We start from the raw sequence: 17,668 nt of genomic DNA on the forward strand, positions 1-17,668 counted from the left end.
GACGTCACCGGTAAAAAAGAAAAACAAGGCAGAAAAAAAAGTACAGTATGTGGTCGAACAAAGAAAGTGACCAGAGACGTTTTGACTAATGTACAGCGATAAAAAAAATGTGTCACAGGATTAAAAAAAAAAAAAAAAAAAAAACAGAGACAAGTGATGATAGACACATGCATGAAATAGCATCTTAACAGACATTTTGAAACACAGTGAAGTCCGTTGTTGGAAATTAGTGGAATAAATGCTTTTTGTATTTACTTTAAAAAAATGCTAAGTAACATTTTACAGATTCTTTTTATCTTTAATACTAGCGGGTTTCACGAACTCGCTATTGTTTCTTTAAAGTTAAAGCTACATGAAATACAAAATGTCTAACAATACACATTTCATTCCTAACAGAAAGTGTTGTATATATTCATAGAGATGAATGAACAGAAAAAAATGTATTTATCTTTTAAAAATGATTGTAAATAGAGAAAGAAACAAAGGGGAAAAAGTCAAATTGCCTGAGCAATAAGATGTGAGTGATTAGAAATCGATTGCAACTTGTTGAAATTCATGTTAATGTTGTCTAAAGTAAAAAGGTGGAAAGGAAGAGTTGAACAAACACTAAACTTTTGTTTACAAAATAAAATACATTTAACCATGATTGTTATTTATATTAAAATCGAAACAATCATTGAATGATAACAAGTAGGGTAAACTAAAAGAATACCAAACTCAAAGGTTAAAGTAATACAATTTAAAGTAATACAATTTAAAGTTTAGACAATTTAAAGTAATACAATTTAAAATAATACAATTTAAAGTTAATACAATTTAAAGTTAATACAATTTAAAGTTAATACAATTTAAAGTTAATACAATTTAAAGTTAATACAATTTAAAGTTAATACAATTTAAAGTTAATACAATTTAAAGTTAATACAATTTAAAGTTAATACAATTTAAAGTAATACAATTTAAAGTAATACAATTTAAAGTTTAGACAATTTAAAGTAATACAATTTAAAATAATACAATTTAAAGTTAATACAATTTAAAGTAATACAATTTAAAGTAATACAATTTAAAGTAATACAATTTAAAGTAATACAATTTAAAGTTAATACAATTTAAAGTTAATACAATTTAAAGTAATACAATTTAAAGTAATACAATTTAAAGTAATACAATTTTCGATATAGCAAAATACAAAAAATACATATCACCATTTAACAAAAAAAATAGAGAAATTAATTTATTGATTGCGGACTATTATCCTCATCTTTCTTAGTTGTTGTTTCACAACGTTTCAGCCAACTATTCCACTTGCCTTCGTCAGAGAAATAATTGGCCGAAATGTCATGAAACAACAACTAAGAAAGATGAGGATAATAGTCCGCAATAAATAAATTAATAAATAATACTCATCTCAATAATGAATTCCAATTAAATAATATATAATAGTAGAGAAATGTTTATTTTTTTGTCCTCCCTTTTTTTGTTTGTTCCTGCAACAGCACTAGACAATGTGTGGGTCCGAGTGGTTGAAATGTAACAACACATTACACATCCACTGTTTTATTTATATAGATTTAAAAAGAAGTTTACTTTATTGCAAATAGTAAATACATAATCAGATCGAAAGCGAGTGAAGGCCGACTATTTGCCTTCTGCATTTATGGCTTTTATTTCTGCTCATTTGTGTCATTAGCGGCTTTCTGTATGTATCATATCACTGCGGGGGATACGTAGCTTTTACTTAGAAAGTTCCTCTCTACTCCATTTTCATTGTTAAAATTTACCATACTATGACCACCTTTACACGCCTGCATCTAAATATTATTACACTACTAGAAAAACCTATCATTACTGATGGAACGGATACACTAACTTGAAATAATTCCAAATATACGAAGGGAGGGAAGGGGGTTCCAAAATTAATGCCTCCTATTTTTTTTTTATTCTGCTTGAATGGATCGGAAAGAATTGTAAATTGCATTGTTATGATGACTGAACTTATGCATTCATGACCTGATGCAGATATTGACAGTGTGAGACTCTAAGAAAGCAACCCCTGCCATGGATGTGCAGCAGAAGCAGAGATGCGTCATTGAATTCCTGGCAGAAATGTTCATTGAGAATAGCAGTGACTATGTAGAAAAGTAAATTCTGGAGCAGAAACGGTCACTTGTTTTAATGGTACTACTCTTGTGTTTGTAGCTCTTCAACTTTTGAGGTTTTACTTTTGGAATGTCACTTGTATTATTTAAAAAAAAAAAAAAAAGAACGAAAAAAAAAAAAAAAAAAGAACGAAAAAAAAAAAAAAAAGAAACTAAATAAAACTTACCGTATAGGAGACCCAGTTGACATCAACTGATCCTTCCTTTAAAAATTTCTTTACCTCGGAAATCCTTCCATAGCCACATGCCTCCCAGAATTTCTCTTGTCTGCTAACAGCTTGCCCCATCTTTTTATGAGCTGGTTATCTGAAAAGAATTAGGATAGCAATCATAGATAAAGGAGAAAAGAAATACACAGACTGCAGTTTGTTCAGAGTATTATATTATATGGATTAAAGTTCTTCTGCAGAAAAAAAGCTATGGACCATACGACATTGGTGATTTTCCTTCAGTTCAAAAATTCCCAGGGATCAATCTATGTTTCATTGGGGTTCTCTATAAGCTCTACTCATATATTGATATTGGTTCTTTAATTCATGTTATCAATATAATTGAACTATATATATATATATATATATATATATATATACATACAATCTGTAATCATACAGCATTTCATTATTTCATTATATATATATAAAATGAAATACTGAAATGCTGTAGGATTACAGATTGTATAATACTGTAAACAAAGTCCAAATAAATATTAGTATCAATATTTATAAGACGTTTCTGTATATTTATTGTTTCAACTTGTAGTATTCTTTTTATACTATCATTTTAACTTTAATTTTCAATTTATATGCTAATAACATTTCCTCCGATGAGATAAGCCGTTCATTGAAAATCCATGGGTTAAGGAAAAAACTTTAATAATTATTTGTAGTTCTACATAATTTAACTCAGCATTTCCATTTATATATATAACAAATGACAAAAGTCTATATTCCAAATTTCATGATGTTGACCCTCTTACAACTTATTTCTATAAGAAAAGGTGAACTATAATTGAAAAAAAAAAATCATGTTTCCACAGAAATATATATGCATATTATATATATATATATATATATATATATACACACACACACACTCACAAAAATGTCACTTGAGGAAGCATATATTTAATAATATAATGGGCGTGTACTACAGTACTCCAAACCCCAGAGAATGTAATGCCATATAGGATGGGCTTAAAGAATAAAACACATACTGCTCCATCCTCAATGAGGTAACCCTTGAAAGGATGTTATAACAGAACAGATACTGCACTATCCTCTCTCCACAAAAAAAAAAAAAGAGAATGCGTAAAAGGATGGTATCATGACGAATATATACACACACACACACACCTCCTCCAATAAGGAGGTAATGGTCACATCACAACAGAACATACTATGCTATCCTCCACCATCTTTAAAAAAAGAAAGAGGAAAATCAATATCTAGGAGGATGATATGACAACAGAATAGATACTAATAAGGAAAGTCAACGATAAGTGCAGAATGGACAAATTCTGACCCAGAAAACAGCAATTCTTTCCCTCTGTCAGAAACATCACCCATTGAATGTGAGGACTAATGGACAAAATAAGGAAACTTATTTAGATAAGTACAATGAAAAGATTAGGAACCAACTCGGAACAGATATTATTCCTGTAAAATAAAAACGAATCAAAGAAATAACAGAGTCTGAATGATCGGAACCATTTTGCGTACGCCATATATGGAGATGGAAACGTTTGCTTAAGTGTTTTGTTAATTACAACAGATGGGAAAAACATTTCGAAACGATTTGTAATTAGATGAGACCAACACAATCGGTTAATGTATAATTAAAAAGAATGTTTAATTAAAAAGAAAAGAATCAGAATATCCAATGCCAATTTCGTGCATTAAAGTGCGCGATACAAAGCAGAACACAATGAAAGAGAAGAGAAATAATTCCTAGACATGTCTCATCCCATCTTAAATCACTTAAATCGATTTATTGCTTAATAAATTTATTTATTGTTTAAATAAAACTAGAATACCTGCCTTAAGACGGGTAAAATAAATTCCCCAAACAGAACAAATTTTTTGCACCGTTTTTACGTCCCCTTACAAAGGTTAAAATTAACATATAATAATATCAAATCTTATGTCTAGAATACTTATGCCAATTTTGGTAAAAATCCATTACATGGTTTTGATTATAGAAAACATCTAAAATTTAAGGGGTCTTATGAAGAAATTGAAATTTGTAGAATTTAATTTACTTGGCATCTAATGATTATGGATCAAATTTAATGAAATTCTGCTATATTTCATTTTTCAAATTAGGACGTTGTGCCTATATTATGCCCCCTAAACAAACTTTAAGAAACTCTAAAGAAACTGAAATTTAGAGAATATTTATTAATTGACGTGTAAAAACTATAATTAAAATTTCACAAAAATCGAACATATCTGAATTTTCACAAAGGGCTTCTACCTCTCTGCAATAAATTAAGTTAAATATAGCCCACGTTATCCATTCTTATGCCTGGCAGCTCTATTCCAAAATTAAGAATGTTTGATTAATTAGTTTAGGAATATATCCTGTACATACAAATATACACATACCTAATATATACATAGACATTATATATACACACACACATAATACTTGTATGGTTGCTTTTGCTTTTTTACTACATATTATTGCAATAAAACTACAGTGTTTATAAGATAGTGCTCAATAACGAGTAGAGCTGTATTATAGTATTTTTTTTAATTTAGTTTTTATTATTTTCATATTTTTACCTATTTTTTGCCTATTTATTTATACAAATATTGAGCAACCTTTTCTCATATATCGTTTTTTTTTTCTTTTTCCATTTTCTTACTTTGTTCTAGTTAGAGATGGGGCATGCTACCAGATGCCAGACACTCACCTGCTATCTTATACATTCCAAACGAAAGATCTTTTTAAAATTCTAATTGTCCATTTAAGTGCAATTATTTGAATATCTCTTGCACTTGGTTCACTGGGTATATTTACGAGATAATTTTCGAAATTCTTTTTCATGAGTCTAGTTGCTCCTATAATTACTGGAATGATAGAGATCTTACATTATATATATATATATATATATATATATATATATATATATATATATATATATATATATATATATATATATATATGTCATCTATAAGTTTAAATGCCTGCTAGAAGAGTATAACTCCTATAATAAAAAAAAAAACAGCAGTTATGTTAGTTACACAACGACCATACTATCTCGTCGCCTTACCATGAATAATGTAGAATCTAGTGCTATATTACAACATTTACAGAAAAAACATAACTGCCTCCTCTCCAAAGTTAGAGAAAGTCAGTCACACACGAATAATGCACCATGAAACTAACATTAAAAAATTTTTAATTTTGGAAACAATATATCTAATGATTATGGATCAAATTTAATGAAAATTTGCTCAATTTCATTTTTCAAATTAAGAAGTTGTGCCTATATTATGCCCCCCAAAAAGCCTTTAAGAAACTGAAATTTGGAGAATATTTATAATCCTAACCCCCTTCCTCCTTCTGACCCTGCCCTCACCTCCAAACCAAACACTCCCTACCTCCTCACTGGGCACCAACGGCTTCACACGCATTAACTGTTCTGACTGCTACTAACCACTATTCTCCCATCAGCACAATCAAATCTTACACATTCTCCTGACGATGTCTTGACAAAAGACGAAAGCAATAAAAATTGTGACATGCTTCAAAGAGAAAAATCCAACTATGGAACATTTATTAATACCAAAAAACAGAAAAGTTGAAAAAAGTAAAAAATGGTATAACTAAACAGAAGCTGCAATCCTTAATTTTTTAGATGAGATGTGAATGTTTGTGTTATATTGATTAATTGGACAATTATTCTCATCTTCGGTGTTATTAGCACAATGTTTTGTCGCTGCAACTTGCGACCTTCTTAAAAATATGCGTGGGTATCGATTCTGCGTTTCGTAAAATATTTTTCACTAATATTAACAATTAGTATAGATATCCCGAAAAACTGAATCATAGGAAAGCCTTTAAAAAATATCTTAGTAACCCCTGAAGATTGAACCTTCGTTATGATCTATGGACCCATCCTCAAACCCATGGTTCGAATTTCTTGTAATGCAGAGCCAACTCTCTTTTCCTTAGTAGAGAAAAAAGAAGCACGTTTTCAACACTCAAAAGAAAGTCACAGGTTGCAGCGACCGAAACGTTGTGCTAATAACACCCAAGATGAGAATATTTGTCGGATTCATCAACATAATAAAGAAGCTCTCTGTTTTTAACAATGTTTAAATGAAAAAATGCTGCCTAAATATACACGATGTGTGTGTGTGTGCGTGTGTGTGTGTGAAAAGGTTAAATAAATAGTTACTCGTCATATTAACAGGCAGAAATGATAAGTAGGACAGTTTGAAATTGGAGAAAATGGCATCTATTGTTCAGTCAGTCAATGGTCGAAGGAACTCAAGAAGTCTATTTTTGTTGTATAGAAAGAGCACAATGTTTGTTTAGATTTCTTTCTTACAGGTAACTTTGTTTTTCACGCCTTACATTAAGTGGCTTCATGCTTAGTCTAGAACAATTTTAATAATAATAATAATAATAACAAACACCCCCCCCCAAAAAAAAAAAAAAATTGCCAATCCACTTTCTGAAAATAAAAATTAGAATACAAATTGTTTTTTTCAAAGCTGCAGAAAAACTTATCTAGCTTTTTTTTGTTCTGAAAATCTCTCATCTTTTCTTTCTTCTTTATCTTTCTTTTTTTCTTCTATCTTAAAAAATAGAGCTAAATTTTCCCTTGATTCATTGGCCTTAATAGTTTTTTTAAACAAAAGTTACACACTTTAAATTGTTTAGTCAGTAACTTATGCCAAATATTAGTTCGTGGCTTTAAAACAATATTCTTATTTTCAATAAATTTTATCGATTTTTATTCTTTTATTAGTTGTATTTAGAAGAAGAGGATAGAGGTTTTACCCTCTCATTCACATCTACTCCAACTATCCCCATTAACACCGGGAAAAGAATTTAATAAGATACATTTTTACAGATCCACCAGAAAAAAAGAGAATTTATTCAAACACGTTTTATATTCGTTAGCTTTTTGGCACCTCAATTTGTCGTTCTGTTTCCTTTTTCTTTTTGCTGACTGCCTTTAACTTAATCTTATTGCTTTTCTTTCTTTTCTTTTTCAGTGTCTCTTTCATTAATTTTAACTTATTTTTCGTTGGAGTTTTTCTTTCTTATGTTACTATCTCTCTTTCTCTACTGCTCTTTCCCTCTCTCCTTTCTCTTCTTTTTCTACTTCTTTTTTTCATTATATACTAGCTTGGGGTACCCGGCGTTACCTGGGTGTTTGGAGGTGTGTGTGGAAACTCCGGGGGGTGGGTGGGGTGAGGGTGGGGGTTAAAAAAAAAAAAGTAAGTATGAGGATCGAACCTGAACCCTTGTGGTAAAGTTGTAAATTAAAGTGTGAAAAAAAACAAAAAAAAAACGTGCGACGTTAACCATTGCCCCACCGCGAGATGCTAACAGAAACACATTTGAATTTATTTAATTACTTGGATTTGACAGGTGCCCGTTTTAATGAGTTAATGAGGTCAAGTTTGACTGCGGGATAGTATTTTATTTACTGCGGAACGCTTTTTTTTTTTTTTTTTTCCAAGATGTTATAGGAAAAAGACTAACCCACATACGGCGAGCGACAAATGTTGAATATTCATCTTCCTGAAATCGAGCAAATTAAATAGACAGGCGAGCTTCATTGTTAACTGTGAGATATTACGAGTTATATGTGATATAAAAAGTTTTAAAAAGTTGTGAAGCGACCGACCGCTTCTCTGAAAAAAGCCTTTTGTTGACATACAGAAAAAGCGAACACACATACACACATACATACATTTTCGCTTTTATATTTATAGATTACTGCAATCATCTTTTTGATTGTACATCATATTTTTCCTATGCCTTTGGTCTCTGGAGAAAATTTTTTTTTTCTTAATTCTCTACTTTTTGTTGTTTTTTTTTAATATATATTTTAATATAAACTCCATTTTTCAATTCATTGCGAATTAAGTATAAATTTAAACGATCCATTTTTTCCTTAAAAAGAATTTTAAGGAATGTTATTTTTTTGTCGAATCTGATATTTTCACTCTTTCACTGTCTTTTTATTAAATACTGCATCATTTATACATAGATGATCGTTTATACATACATGATCTAAAGTCATATAGACATGCGCATTTACCAACGGGTGCACTGCTAACACAGAATTCTCTTGAGGATCTTCCTACCTAGGAATCTTGCCCTGGATTTTACTATCAGCTTACATCATCTGGATATTTACCATTTAATAAATGGAATGCCACTTTAACGATTTTACATAAACTATTTATAAAGTTTTCGACTTTTTCTCTGTTTATTTCCAACCTATAACTTCTTTCTTACTTTCATTATAAATATTTTTCATTTTTACTCCTCATTATATTTCCGTCTGTCTTATCTAATCTTTCCCCTACCCCGAACTTTTTATTTTTTTTCAGCGTTTCTTCTTTTTTTTTTTTTTTTTTTTTTTTTAAATGATACCCATTATTTTATCTCCTACCAATAAATACTTATTTTTTTTCCCTTTCCATTATTCATTTATTTTCCTATTCATGTGTATATATATATATATATATATATATATATATATATATATATATTTTATAATCTAAATGTTCTTAAGCCAGTCTTTATTTTTTATAATGTTGGTTCTTCTCTGATGAAAAGAATTTAGCTTTGAAATGTCATAGCCTAAAGACATTTTTTCCCCTTTTCTTCTCTTTATTGATCTGATGATATAAAATTCTATGTAACTTTTATTCCTTATCTTTTATATACACACACACACAGTGTAACAAAAAAAATGTACTCACACTTTAACTGTTATAAACATTGTCTTGACAATAAATGGCTATCAATTTGAACATTTGCGAACACGATTCTTCAATTACATTTGTCTTCTGTATTCAAACTATTCCATTTCACTATATTCATAATGTTAGATAATAGCTAAATAGTTAAAAGTTAAATTAGCTATTATTTATCTACCTACCCATTGATATTGTTTAAAATAGTTTATATTGGAAGTTATTTATTGTTTAGAGAATAAATTGGTCATGAATGTAAAAATGGGTTCTAGCTTAAGATGCTTACATAAATTAACTAAGTTAGATATAAACAAAATGACCTTCAACAGTTGCGTATGTGACAGAGGTCACACGTTACGAGCTTTTGATGATGGTATAACGGAACTGACAGGTCAAGAAGATTAGATTGGGAAGTTTGAGTTTGGGACACTCTCAAAGTCTGAGAAGCGAAGCTAGAAAAAAAACAAGCATGTAGACACATAAGCAGACTCTTGTGAAGACCACTAAGATAACCGAAATAAATGTATATTTTTAAAATATAAAGACGTCGTTTCTGTGGTTTCACAAAAGACGAAAAAACAGGTGTCTTAATTGGTTATGGTGTTGGTCGTTGCATGTTTATCACAGAGCCCAGCAGTGAAGATAGAAGAACTCCTGGAGAAAGAAAAGGTATGAAACATTGTATTCTTCTTGTATAATAATTACTTTTTATGTCACATATCTCCATGTGATAATCCTTCTATACAACAATACACAAAGGTTTTATCGTCATTTAAAAGTGAGTGAATTTTTTGAGACACCATATATATCCCACTCCAAGCTTCTTTAGACATATATATATATAACTACTTCATTTACTCGCATAAGATTAATATACAAAAGTATAAATTTATGCGTAAACTTCCAGTATTTACTTCAAAAGTGCTCAATACGTAGGTAGAGCTAGTTAGTAAGTTATAAATTTAAAATACATATGGCGATCAAGCTACACTGAATATTTTGTGTTTCATTCAGTGTAGCTTAATCGCCATGTATATTTTATAACTTACTAATATATATATATATATATATATATATATATATATAACAATCCCTCAAATTATATGCTTGAAACAAAAACCTTGGAAAAATAGTCACTGTTTTTCTGAATTGTATGCAATCAGCACTTATCATCATGGCCAACTGCTTACAAGAAAGTTATTTAGAAAATAATTGTTTAATAATAGCCTGACTTTATCTAAACAGATAAATAAAAATGTCAAATAACTGGATAACTAATTCCAAGATAGAGATTATGTTTTTCAATGAAGTTTGTTCGTGTTCAGCCTTGCGACATTACTTGACCAATCGTTAACAAATTTGGTGAAAATATCCATCATGGTCATGGAACTGATTAAATTTTGTGATATTTAGGTAAAAACAAAAAAAAAAAAAAAAAATCAAGGTCACAGAAGAGATGAAAGTCGCTTTTAGCAATAATTTGGATTCTGTTCACCATAGAGACTCGATTTTTCCAAATTTGATGTATGCATCTGGTGCTCTTTGATAACCGTAACCAATAAGCAAAATTTCAGCCTGATCAGGTAAACAGTTTTTGAGTTATGAACGCTTCCATGACATAACTTTGGGAATACTTCATACAATATTGAGAAGTAAGGCTTAGATAATACTTTGGCTCATCTTCATGTTGTCAGATGGGGGTGTTCAGTTTCGTGACTGTCTTATGTTCTTGTTGTTAAATATAAACACTATTTAAAACAACAGTGTCATTCAGTATTATTTTTATTGGAATCTTTTGAGATAAGTAATTTGTATATCTTATTTGCAGGCTATTATCCTTATCTTCATAGTTGTTTAACTTCGTTTCAGCCAACTATTCCTCTGGCCTTCTTCAGGTGGTTAACTGCAATGGGATAGGAATGCTGACCTGATGATGGAAGACCAGATAAGAATGAATACTTGAATTTATAAAACCAAAAATCCCAACCTTGATCGCCTTTCGGGGCTCGTGGTGGATTGGATAGAGGTGTTGAATCTCTATCCAATCTATGGTTCCAGGTGAGCATTGTCTGAAGATAACAGTTTCAATCCTACCCAAAGCCAGCCGGAGGATTAGTTAGTAAAAAAACGTGGTGAGACAACAAAAACTATGGAAGGCAGTAATTACTGAGGATGCAGTTAAGAAATTGAGCATTCTTATCCTGTCGCAGTTAACCACCTGAAGAAGGCTACAGGAATAATTGGCCGAAATGTGGTGAAACAACAACAACAACAATGAAGATGAGGATAACAGTCTGCAAATAAAATAAATAGATGTCATTCTATTTAAATATTTATTTTGAAGGCTTTCTGTTTTGATTACTATTGTAAGTGTTTATAGTTGTAAAATGAATTGAAGACGAGATACGAAAAAAGAGTTTGTTTTTCTTTGTGAAGTAAATGTTTAAGCATATACATGGATCTGTTATTTTTAATACTTTAATAATAATAAATATCACAACCTACCTTTATGTGATCTAAAATGGCCAACCAATTGCTGCATTTTTTCAAAATTACAGAATTTTAATGTTATTTAACCTACTTAATTGATTCTAACCAGCTATATATGGCATAGTCATGTTGATACACCGGTTCTCATTAGAAAACCAAAAAATTACCAGATGAGTGACCATTTGAGAATACCAGGTGCTGTATGTAGGAGGATGCTAACATCTTGTAAAAGCTGCAAAAATGTAATGGCATCATCTCCACTGACAGGAATATACATGCCACGGAGGACAACATGTAAATTTTATAGAGGAAATCGGTTCAACCTGCGTGCTGATTCGGTACGATACGGTGCAGTAGGTGTATCAGAAATTTGGGGGATTTTTTGACACCCCCAACAAAAAACTGCGAATAAAATATAAAAAACTCATAATTTCTCTTTTTAAAATGGGTTGTTTATTTTCTGTATGGAATACACTTCCAAAATAAATTATTAAAGTTGTTTAAAAAATAATAGAAATATTATTTTTTATTTAAAAAAACAAAAAAACAGTGTTTACAAAATGCCAGCGCGCCTTCATGCAGCCATTTTTCTTTTACGTAATGAAATCAATTGAAATTTACGAGTTAAATATTTTTCAATTTTTAAACTTTCAAAATCTATAAAAAATTTTCTATTGGTTCAATTTTTTCGATATTTTCAGAATCAATGTGAAATCTTATGCTCTTTCTAATAAACCGAATATAATATTTTACACAAACGTTATTTTTTAAATTCACCCCTCCCCCATTTTGAAATGTCTATTAAAAATTAAATAATTAATTTATGTACCAAAGTTTTATATATCACAAATTGAAGATAAAAGATCAATAAATAAAATATTCTAATTTAAAACAAAAAAAGTGTTTTTTTGAAATTTACCTGTAAAATCCAAAGTGTAAAACACTTTCTTTTATAACCACATTGATTTTTTTTTGTTTTTAAATGAAAGCTCATGTTATGCTTATATCGTCAAGTTGCTGACGGCAATTTTTTCTATTTCATTCAATGTTTTCTTTTTTTAGATATTTAAAAAAAAAAAATTCAGTCGATAAAGAAGTATTAAAATATATCAATCAAAAACTCGTGTATTTCATTAAGAGAATTAAAAAAACAAAAAAAAATCGGTCAACTGGATTTTTTGTTTTAGGGGAAAAACTTGTGAAGAAGTGAATGTGTGTGTGTGTGTTTTTTTTTTTAACTACGGAGAACCAAAAATACTAATTTTGGTTAACAGCACGCAATAAAAAAAGACATTAATTATGTCCCTTTGACGAATACATATTGGATAAATTTCAAAGTAGTAGCAGCAGCCTTTAAGCTTATGTCGCAAAACACGTTACAAAAATGCGATTTTCTACGACCCTCGCTTTAAAAATTCCTTTTATTTAAAAAATACATGGAATTTAAAATATAAATATGGATAAATTCTTAACAATGAAGAATGGAACTACCCATTTAATAGTATTTTTTTATAGGTAAGTGATTTTTTGGCATTTATATATACATATATTTATCGAAGCAAGTAAAAATATGTTGATTTTCTTTAAATCTTTTTTAAAGAAAACCGATTTAAAAAAACAAATATTGCATAATTTACTATTAAAACTTTTTTTTTTTTTAATTTGGTCTTTGCTCCTTTAATTGAAAAAAATTAGGGTTTGAATTACATTTTTCAAGTTGTTATAAGCTTCAAAAGATAATAAGTTGAATTATTAAAGTTCTTAATAGCCGTTTTCTGATACACCTAACGGTGCAGTAATCGGCTAAAGGCTCAGGTTTGCTTTCGTGGACTGTTCCGAGTCTAAATTAGTTTATTTCATTAAATCATCTTTGCTATTTCTCATAAAAGAGTCGCAAAAGCCAACTATTCATCGTCAAGGCTTAAGAGAACAAAACTATTTTATGAATGCCAAGAGACACTTCAACAAGGTCAAGCACTCAATCGAACAAGGGATGCTCTGGTTCTTCTCAGAGAAGTGGTTAATCTAGAACCTGCAGATTTGTCTGCATCATGAAAACCAAGTTTCCTTAAATTGTGATAGTCTTTAAGTATGTTTCCAACTAAGGCCAATGTCATGCCACCCTAAATGTCCAAAAAGTGACTCCAACTAAATTCAGATGACTGTCCATTGTTATCAAATGCTAGATGAAGAGGTTAGTAGTTGTGAGAAGGCTACATGTGTAGCAATAAGAATTGTTTCCATATCACATCTCTGGCAAAACCCAGAAGTGGCTGTCTGAGAACTTCCACAACTTCAACAGTCCCAACATCTAGCCTCCCAGCTCCATTGATTGCAACCCCCATGGACTATTTTGTGTAGAGTGCAGTTGAGAAAGACAACAACCATACAACCTGCAACACCAAGGGCAAGCTGATTCCTAGAATCAAACTGATGAACAGGTATCTCTCAAAGACAGTTTCTTTTTCTCCCAAACTATGGATTGAATAGTATTACTTCTTGCAGTGATATTTTCTTTTCTTTATAACTTCATTACATTTTACCTTTGATTATTAATAATAAACACACAGAGAGAGATGGAAGTGAAAGCAATAAAAAGCATATAAAATCATAATGGGGGATAAGTCAAGCAATATAGTGAGAGAAAACGGATGTGATAGAAGTTAAGAGATTACATTTCTTAATTTTTGAGATAAGGATTAGTTATTCATTATTTTGAATAATCTGTTATTTCTTTCAAAATTCCGTCCAAATTTCTGAATTTGACAGAAATATTCCAGAATTTGGCAAGATACACTTGAAGAAAGTCGGAGGTTACATCGACTAAAACGTCGTGAAAATGACACCCAAGATGAGAACAGAGAAAGGATGATAGAAGGTCATAACATACTACGAACATTAAATTAGTATATAGATATGCTAATTTAACGTTCGTAGTATGTTCTATCACTCTTTTTAATAAGTAAGATCTCCCTATCACCAAAGACACAATGTAAAAAAAAAAAAAAGAAAAAGTTACTTTTAGGCCGCATGTGAAACTTAAATATACCTTCTTGATCTTCTAGCTGGGACTCAAAGGTAGTATCTGTTTAGTCTAAAGATTGTATAATGATATTGTGAGGTTTCTGTTTGCACTGAGCGTTCATACTATGGAAATGTCACAGACTCCTATAAGAATATTTAAGATAAACTATAATAACCAGATATATTCCGACATTACATATACCAGATTACTTAAATAAATACTTTTACTGTTTTAAGAAAAGGATCACAATAATATCGCGAAGTCTCCATTCACACTGAACATCCACAGAATGCTAGCAGCAATATATGGAAGATGTCGCTGTGGAATTTCCACAGGTATCGCTAGTAAACATAATTATTGTATCACTTTATTTTTTAACTGAATATATGTTTAATTAGAAGTAATCATAATGAGCAGTTTATTTTGGTATTGAAAAAAATAATACCCAATTAAATCCATTTTTGTTTCTTTTTATTAAAATCGCACCAAACAAGGAATTAAGTCACTTGAATAAACTTGACACTGGGAAGAGTATGGGGCTGGATAATATTCCGAATATTCTGCTCAATCGGTGTACGCACTTATTATCAAAGCCCCCCCCCCCCCCGGCTTATTTATTTAATCTGTCTTTTGTATCTAGTTGCATACGTCTTCTATGGAACAGCTCCATTGTGGTTCTGATCAACAAGTGCAAATGTAATAGATCAGAACTATCTTGCTATTGTCCAATTTCTCTGACCTCTTGTTTTGACAAGATTATGGATCACATTGTGAACAATTGCTTTACTTCACATCTCATAGAAAATAAGCTCATCCTTTCATTTCTGTTCGGTTTCCTAAAATCGCATTCTGCCATGGAACAAGCTCACTTGATATAAGGAGCTCCCCTCAACTAAAATAAATCATGCCGCAATCAAAACTAGCCAACAGTTAGTGTTCAATGGATAGATTCTAATCCATAAAACAGCAATTATTCACTCTTAGTCAGAAATATTGCTCATGGATTGTAAGGACTAAAGGACAAAATAAGGGAAGTGAGAGTTACGAGGCTGCTGAAAGTAAACCCAGGGTCTACTTTTTACTCTCCTACAAGACACGCCCTCTTATTGTTTTCAAACAAAATAACCTGCTGGAAGTTAGAATTGGGGTTTTATTTTAGTAATTATTCCTCTACTTGGAAGGAAATAACTTACAACATTTCTACAATTGTTAAAAATAAAACAATAAAATAATTAAAACAAAACACATACGAAACAAAATTTTAGTATTATCTTTTTTTAATTCCTTGCCGGAATAAAAATTTTTTTAAATAAATAAAACTATGAGTGTGGACTCTTAGGTCAAAAGAATGCGACTGACTAGTATACATGCTCTGAAGCTGGGAACATATCTTCATTGAACTTGTTATTTGAGACAATTTGGTTGATATTATAAAAAATATATTTATATATATTTTTTGTAGAATCAAAAGGAATATATATAACAGAGAAAGGTAGTTTGCTTGGAGCATTGATGGTAAATAGATATGGAGAAGTATAAGAAGGTTATATCAATGCAGAGAACCGGCTGTTGTATTGGTGTGATGAACAAATGAACAAAAATAGAGAGATGAAAGTTTGTTTTTTTTTATCTTCGTATATCTTGAAAACTAAACGGATGTACAAAGATAAAAAACATAAAAACAAACAGGGCCTTCTTTCATCTGTCCATACGTCACACCAATACAACAGCCGGTTACCTGTATTGTTATAACCTTCTTATACTTATATATATATATATATATATATATATATATATATATATATATATATATACATACATACACACACACACACGAACATACACACAGTATTTCTTTGCTATTCGGATGCAGATAGCTAAAAACCGCAAATATTGGATGCAGTTTTAAAACGTCTATATATGAGATTATTATACAGTGCTAAATGCTTCCGAAACACTTTTTTTTTTTTGCCTGTCTTGACCTGGTCGCTGTCTGGTGTGCATATCCTCCAAACTAATTAATGTTTGCTTATTTTTATGGTTTGAAATTTTTCAAACACTTACTGGCAAACGAAATCTTCAGATTTTAGAAGGGGGGAAAAAAAAAAAAAAAAAAAAAAACAGCTGCTAGATCTAAGATTTACCTGCTATATTCCAAAGAAAATATCCAGATCTAGCTGAGGAAACCACTAAATTGCTAAAATTGGTAACATTGTTTATTGAGCATTCGTTTTTATGATGTTATGATGCTAGCTTAGTATGCCGGCCAACAATACGATAGGGTTAAGAGCATAACCTGCGAATATGCTGAACTGTGAATGGGGAACAGTGAACAGGTGAGAATATACTCTGTGTGTATATATATGTGTGTGTGTGTGTGTAGTCTTAGAACTAAATAAAGAAAAGCATAACTGGCATAGTTAAATCTAGAAATATATATACTCTAAGTTGGTCTATATTGAAAAAATATAGCAATCGTATAAATCCGGGTCAAAAATGTATATACTACTTTAGACTTTTCTTTGCTAACTACATTAGTTTTTCAATTTACTGTATGAACTTGAGTTACCCTATCACTTTGCTGTATAAATCCATCAGTCATGATGCTCCTATTTAAATGCTAACTTGGTGCCCCCCCCCCGCTTATGATGTGATTGTATATTAATAAAGTTATTATCTCTGAAACGATCGTACACAAATTTAAGTTGGGATAACGTTTCTGAAAATTTGAGATGAAGATTGAAGAATCCCAATAATATGAATAACCAGACTACTATTCTCATCTCGAGTGTGAGTTTCACAATGTTTCGGTCAATGTAACCTCTGACCTTCAGGTGTATCTTGTTGAACTCTGGAATGTTTCTGTTGAACTCAGGAATCTGGACGGAATTTCAAACGGTACCCATTATTTACTTCAAGGGGGTAGCATGCTCTTGTTCCATCAATCATGACTGGATACAGGTCCTGAGTAATTTGCTTTGCATTTTTCGGTCGCTCACACTGAGAATTGAACCTTCCACCTTTCAGAAAAGATCACTTTT

At 30.6% G+C, this 17,668-nt stretch overlaps 1 protein-coding gene across 1 annotated transcript in view; it reads right to left on the minus strand.

Annotated features, from left to right (window-relative positions):
- LOC145280292 (uncharacterized) overlaps positions 1–17,668 on the minus strand; it is a 66,600-nt gene that overhangs the window by 12,512 nt on the left and 36,420 nt on the right. Inside the window, exon 2 of the mRNA XM_080132065.1 lies at positions 2,330–2,468. Within this exon, the coding sequence (XP_079988191.1) occupies positions 2,330–2,449 (120 nt within the window). The 5' untranslated portion in view covers positions 2,450–2,468. The remainder of the gene's footprint in view (positions 1–2,329; positions 2,469–17,668) is intronic.

Source organism: Euprymna scolopes, chromosome 7, assembly GCF_053919585.1.
Source record: "Euprymna scolopes isolate OS-2025 chromosome 7, ASM5391958v1, whole genome shotgun sequence".
NCBI lineage: Eukaryota > Metazoa > Mollusca > Cephalopoda > Sepiida > Sepiolidae > Euprymna > Euprymna scolopes.